Raw genomic sequence first — 7500 nt, forward strand, 5'->3', positions numbered from 1 at the left:
GTCATATCCTCAACATATCTAATTTGTCGGGAGTGTCATATCTTTGCTTCTGTAACTTTGACATGTTTGGTTAGAGGTCCACGAAGTGCATGTTTGATGGCTTAATAACCGAGGAGAGAAAAGAGAGAGAGAGAGAGAGAGAGAGAGAGAGAGAGAGAGAGAGAGAGAGAGAGAGAGAGAGAGAGAGAGAGAGAGAGAGAGAGAGAGAGAGAGAAAGCGAGAGAGGAGAGAGAGAGAAGAGAGAGAGAGAGAGAGAGAAAGAGAGAGGAGAGAGCAAGGAGAGAGAGAAGCGAAGAGGAGAGAGAGAGAGGAGAGAGAGAGAGAGGAGAGAGAGAGAGAGAGAGAGAGAGAGAGAGAGAGACAGAGACAGAGACAGAGACAGAGACAGAGACAGACAGAGAGAGAGAGAGCGATCGAGCGAGAGCGAAAGAAAACATATTAGGAAAACGAGAAAGAACATGGGATATAGGCAGACAAATAAACTCAATTGATAAACACTGCCCTTCCTACAAAACACGTCTGTAAAAAAAATCAAAATTTTATAGTAAAATAGGAACCAAGTATCAATGAAAATCGCCGATTAAAACTGGAAGGCTCTTGCTATTCTTCGTTACTTTTATTTCTCTATATATTTACTTGTTATATATTTTATTATATTTTAAAACAACATTGCTCCATGATTTAGTACAGAGATGCGTTTCATAATAATGGTAAGGCCTGTTACCTGACTTTGGTGATGTAGGATGAAACAGGTTTGCTGGACATCAAACACAAACATTCACAAAGAGATAAGATTTCTTAGATTAAAAAAAAAAAGCATTCCTAAAATCCCCTTTATTACATACGAATCATACTACTATAAACATTCAGACATAAGTAACAAACAGATGTTCATTGTTTAAAGATTTATCAACCTCTTTTCCTACATCTCCCCCCCCCTCTCTGTGTCTATCTATCTGCTTATACATTTATATATATATATATATATATATATATATATATATATATATATATATATATATATATATATATATATATATATTCACACACATATACATACATATATATACATGTATGTATGTAACACACAGGCAAATACATATGGGTGTGTCCGTATTTATGCCCAGGAATATAACGAGGACACACACACGAACACAAAGTCACGTCCTTATATAATTACAAATGATCGCTATTTGTCTCCTATTATTGTTTACTATTGTAATGAAGCAAATATCCATAGAGTGGAAGGAAATTACCAAAAATTACTAAAAAAAGGTATTACATATTCATGCAACACTTGAATAACAGCGACAAGCAATACAAATGACAAAGGCTTTTCCCAAGTGATGCCGCTTTATTAAGGTCCTTTTGGCATTGCGTGTCGAGTCCACACATCATGTCGAGCGTATAAAAGGATATAGCCGAAACAGAGTGGCTACTGTAGCGATTTTGTTTTGTCTTTTTGACAAATTTTAGCGACTTTTTGTTTACTGTTAGCGACTTTGTGGTGTCTTGTGTGGAAAGAGTATTTTCACGTCAGGTTATTATTTTTTGTGCTTTTTCAAATTCCTTTATTTTTTATTCATTTATTTTATAACCCGTTTATTTTTATTTAATGATTGTTATTTGTGCTTTGGAAAGAATCAACGAGAATCTGATGTAGCAACTTTTTGCAACTTTTGTGGGTAACTGTGAAACTAAACTCGCTACGATCTCTAAACTATCATTTTATTCCACTAATCGCAAATTTTATTAACGAGACTTTAAAAGACTTCACGTCAGGCTTGGGTAAGAGATTTTTATTTGTCAGGAACGATTATTAAAAACAAAGAGTACAAAACGTCAACACCGATCTCTTTGCGCTACATTGGTCGCAGAGTTAGCATTTTTCCGCTGCATTTGCGAAAAAAATCCCATGCTTTCGTATTTTAATTGATACCTTAAGTGATATAACGACTCTTTCCGCATGAGGTACTTTCGCAAGTGACAGAAGTAGAGGACAGATCATTATCAATTCATTCATAGAACGTTTGTAAAAGTTGGCGTTACCGACAGTGATGGCGTAATGACCAGCAAGGAAACGTGGAATATGCAACGTGTACCCGAATTTCTTTCTTGAATATTAATCTGCATATAAATGTACAAAATTTCTTTCTTGAATATCTATCTGTACATAAATGTACATTAGTATCTATCCTTTTCAACACTCGTAATCGTCTCGAAACACACACACACACAAGCACATACACGCATGCATACGCACGCCCGAGGACGGACACACACACACACACACACACACACACACACACACACACACACACACACACACACACACACACACACACACACACACACACACACACACACACACACACACACACACACACACACACACACAACACACATACACATACACACAGATATACAAACAAACACAAACAAATATATACACGCACAAATGAGCACATAAGAAACATGGCGTAAACAACAAAATCAACAAGAAAAAATACTCAAATACAAATGAAGACGTACGTGACATGGCGCCTAACCTGCTGGAGAAGATGCCTTGGACTTAGAGACAAATTTTCCTAACGATGAATAGTTGCGTTTGTGATCTCGTGCGTGGAGATCGGACCTTTGTCCTTCATTTGTTTGTTAGGTTTACCCTTGCTCGTTTCATCAGTTGGGTCTCCCTCTCTCTCTCTCTGTCTCTCTCTCTCTCTCTCTCTCTCTCTCTCTCTCCGCTTTCTCCCTCCTTCCCTCCCCCCCTCTCTCTCTCCCTCTCTCTCTCTCTCTCTCTCTCTCTCTCTCTCTCTCTCTCTCTCTCTCTGTATGTGTGTGAATGTGCGTGTGTACATGTACATATAATGATGTGTCAGTGATCGTCCAAAATGCAGTTCAAGAAAACCATTCCAACAGCTCAATTAATTTTCACGACAGAAGAATCGCAGAATTCCGTGTTAAACCACTATTAGTTGAAAATTAATCATTCGACATAAAAAAAATCAATAGTTCAGCTAACACCATGACTTCAGACAACCTCTTATATATGAAGAGAACTAATATCAAAACGGCCTATTTCCCTAGTTGATATCATACTTTTTTCCTTTGTTTTATCCAAAAGCAATAGCAATACCACACTTCACAACGGTATATTCCATACTTTGCACATCTGAACTTTTTGCCTCCCCTTTCAACAGACCGAGGGAAGTTCACCTGGAGTTAGCAGAGCGCTCTGTTCGTCTTCCCACTATGGGAACATCGGCTGATTACCTGGATGACAGAGCTAAGAGGGCTAAGACGACTAAGAGGACCAAGAGGACTAAGGCCTTTGTTCTAAGAGGACTGTGGCGTTTTGGAAGATGTTCTCGTGTCTCCGAGCAAGCTGATGGCGTGGCCTTCTGCGTCGCCGTCTTGTTAATTTGCTCTCTGTGTTTTGTAGTGTGCCAAGGTGACACGGGTGAGGATCTTATTGTAGTTATTCCATTCTTCTGTATTTCCTTATGTACTTATTTATACACATTTTACTTATTTATCTATTTTGGCGGTCATCATCATCAACTTCTAGTATGAGTTAAAACGTGTCTGAATTACTTCCACTCAGGTCCGGATGATGTTGTTACCATGGCAACATTTCAGCGTAGTGGAGCAGCCTCGAAAGACACTTACCTAAAGTACCTTAGCGAAATACCAGACCTCGTCCAGCTAACCTTCTGCTTTCGCTTGTATCTCTTTCAAGCTCGAGACGAAATAATGGTACTGTCGTATGCCCATCCTGAAAACGATAATGAATTATACTTCGGTAAGTATTGGCTCGATTTCAACAAGTCCTTTTAAACTGCTTGTTTTCACCTCATGAGATGTACTTTTCTCTTGAAAAGAAACTGGCCGATTCATTAATCCGATATAAACTCAGTTTATAATGACACAATACAAACATGTTTTCAGGGTTTCATTACAAAAATAGTAAACTGATGATGACCTGTTGTGACCCCAAGTGGGCGCGGGACGTAAAGTTGAAAGTGGAACTGCGCGTCTGGTCGTCTATTTGCGTGTCTCTAGACTTCGCTAATGGGAAGAATGTGGTCGTACAGGATGGAAAAGTCATGCCTGATATCATAGACGAGTCTCTCGGAAATCCATTTATACGTGGAGGAGGTATGCTGTACATTGGTCAGGAACAGGACCGCCCTGGGGAAGGCTTCGATAAGACCCAAAGCTTGGCCGGATCCCTGGTGGACTACCGCCTTTATGAGAAGATCTTCTCAATAAGAGTCTTGAAACAATACACCAACTGTGAGCCTATGCAAGTCTCTGTCACTCCGTTTATCGATTTTAGTAATATCACCAGTGACTTCGATGTTAGTGACGTGGAAATCGAAAACGTGGTTGGCAGTCACTTCTGCAGTGAACGGAAACCCTATGACATCTTGTTCCCGGAGGTGCGAACTTTTGACGAAGCTTCGCATCACTGCCACATTCTCGCAGCAAATCTTAAAGCACCGAAGAATAGCGACGATAATACAGAGCTTAACAACCTCTCTCTTATGCATGTCGACACCTGCGGCAGCGTATGGCTGGGTGTTCAGCGTAACGTGACGGGGAGGTACTGGTACGACACGGCGATGCAGACAAAAATCACCTACGCTAACTTCGGGTACAAAGCAGCCTTCGATGACTCTGAGGCCTGTGCGTCATTCAAGCGAAGTCAAGACACCGTTTCTTCGGGCGAGTGGGCTCCTAGGAACTGCGAGATGAAATTCTGCGCCGTCTGTCGTTTCAAACAGATGTCGTTCTTAAAGCTGCGAGGTTTATGCGAGAGGTCACTGTTCGATCGCGAATATTTCCTCCCCAATACCAAAGACTCACCCATGTTCAACGGGGCGTACTACTCCGTCATAACCAAACACACTCCCCCTGAAAATGCCTCGGCGTCCGACTTTGGCTTCTGGCAGCTGTCGCGCCTCGACGACCCCAGCGTGAGGGCAGCGTTGGCCCTAAAGTTTCCCACCCACTACCCGGTGGGCCTCAACAACTGGACAGTCAACAACGACGTCTGTGGCGGCCGGGAAGTGCCGCTGAGGATGACCTCGTGCAGGGAGCGCCAGTTCTCTTGCGACGATGGGACCTGCATTCCCATCCACCAACGATGCAACAAGGAAATCAACTGCCTCGACGAATCAGATGAGGTTTCTTGCAACTTCTTGGTCTTTCCTTCGAGGTACGACGACAAGTCTCCGCCGCCGCGCCTGCACCCATCTAGCCCGGTCAACGTGTCCGTGTATGTCCTGATGCTGTCGATGCGCGCCTTCGATCTCACGGGTTTCAACTTTGTGTGCGAAATCGAAGTGCGCTTCTCGTGGAAGGACTCTCGGCTGACGCTGCTGCACCTGAAGAAGGACAGCTTCTTGAACATCATTCACCTGACGGAGCGCATGCCTTGGAAGCCCGACGTGGAGTTCTTCGGCGATGCCCTGACTACGAGCGACGTGAACGAGCGATACAGCTTCCTCATGGCCCAGAGGAAGAAGAATCCACTGCCTGACAACAGTGCAACACTATGGGAAGGTACAATCTAGCATTTAACAGCAAGATGATACAGCATGAAATATAAATATAAAATAAAACAGGAACAAAATAGTCTTGGTAATGTTGACTACACGTATGAATTGTCAAACCTTTTTAAACTGATGATCGCCTATCCATTATCTCCCACACACGGCCATTCTTATCTCATTCCTTCAAAATTCCTCACATTTGTTAACTCATACTTTCACATCCAGATGAGACCTTCGAGGGCCGTGACAATCCGCTGGTGATGGTGCAGAAACTCACAGTCACGACCTCATGCCAGTTCGACCTCATAACGTTCCCCTTCGACACACAGACATGCAAGCTGGTGAGTCAACCTGCGTTATAAAACTCATTCCTTTCTTACTACAACTGAATATTTATGTCCCTTGTGTGTATGAATATGAATAGATAGATTTACAAATTTCCTTCTTGCATGCCGACACGCTAGGGAATCCTATTACAAGTATACAAGTGTGCATGTACAGACGCACGTGCTCCTATTATCGCTATTTCGTCTCTCGTTGCAATGTGTGCAAAATTAATTTCCGGTGACGTTCCCTCGAGAAAAAGAAATGAAAAAAATGCACTACTTCTTGTATTCCTATGATTATCTTCTAGCAATCATTTGGGCAGAGTGAATTTACCTAATTATGCCTCGGGTGATTGACACCGACGAGGCCAAAGCTGGACATGCGATAAAAACTTTTAAATGACGAACCATTTCCTGGAAACGTGCGCTATGGATTTTTTTTTTCTACGTGGTTGATGAGGATTGGTCGTCATAAATTCTGATCGGTTGTTGGGGGGGAATTCCTTGCTGTTGAAACCGAGTGGAGGAAACAGCTTGGGTCTGAGTTTCCTACAGGCTTCACAAGTTGGTTTATATAATATCGGTGGGGGCTTTATGCACTGTATTTGGTAATGAGAATTACCAATACATGAAAAAGATGAACACATGGAATTATGAGACTTATTAACCTACGAAATATGGAGACATTAACACATACGATAGTGAGAATTATGGACCCTAACCTACTAATTGCTTACCTGTAATTAGTCCGAATCAAATCGAACCGGAACCTGAGTGGTCCTCAACTTCCTCGAAACACAGACGTCATGCGTAAACAAACACGATTTGCATCTTAATACACAGTAATAGCTGATCAAATGCTGATTTCTGATGACGTTCACATACTGCTAAACGAGCATTCTCAGGACCGCCGGGTTTTATGATTTGGCATTTCCTAAATTATCATTGCTGTAGCGATTTTTATGATCTTTATCAACGCTTATGTTATCATTATTATAATTATTACCATCATTATCATCATCAGCAGCATAACTATTATCATTGTTGCCATTATTTTCATATTCTTACTATTTGTATTAATATTAAAATCATTACTATCATTATCATTGTTGCTATTCTTTTTCTTATTCTTACTATTAGTATTAAAATCAATGAAATCATTGCTATTTTTTGTTGTTGCTATTCTTTTTCTTATTCGTACTATTAATATTAACATTGATATTAATAAAACCATGGTTATCATTATCATTCATTTCAAGCACAAAACACATTTTAAAAAACAACCCCCACCGTATCCAAATGCCATGTACAGCTGGCCGAATAAATAGGCGGCCACTCTGAGCTGGGATTTTATCTGGCAATACTAATGCATTCAAGTGTAACAGTATATGCTCTGTTGTTAAATAGACAGTTTTAAAAAAGTTTGAGTAAAATTGGCAACTCATATTCTAACATTTAAAAGGAAATGAACAAGTATATGAAGCACAAAGCGTACCAAAATTCATGATATTCAAATTATTTACTTGATTTATTTTTATTTGCATTTCCCTTCTTCCTGAGACACGTAGATAATGATATTGCTGGCTATTTCAAATCCATTTTATCCACTAATTACT

At 40.7% G+C, this 7500-nt stretch overlaps 1 protein-coding gene across 1 annotated transcript in view; it reads left to right on the plus strand.

The window, feature by feature from the left end:
• Nucleotides 1-7500, plus strand: part of LOC119595248 — a 22822-nt gene that overhangs the window by 3951 nt on the left and 11371 nt on the right. Inside the window, exons 2-5 of the mRNA XM_037944409.1 lie at nucleotides 3201-3460; nucleotides 3605-3802; nucleotides 3949-5568; nucleotides 5784-5899. Coding sequence (XP_037800337.1) covers nucleotides 3253-3460; nucleotides 3605-3802; nucleotides 3949-5568; nucleotides 5784-5899 — 2142 coding nt within the window. The 5' untranslated portion in view covers nucleotides 3201-3252. The remainder of the gene's footprint in view (nucleotides 1-3200; nucleotides 3461-3604; nucleotides 3803-3948; nucleotides 5569-5783; nucleotides 5900-7500) is intronic.

The sequence above is a fragment of the Penaeus monodon genome, chromosome 35, assembly GCF_015228065.2.
Source record: "Penaeus monodon isolate SGIC_2016 chromosome 35, NSTDA_Pmon_1, whole genome shotgun sequence".
Classification (NCBI taxonomy): Eukaryota; Metazoa; Arthropoda; class Malacostraca; order Decapoda; family Penaeidae; genus Penaeus; species Penaeus monodon.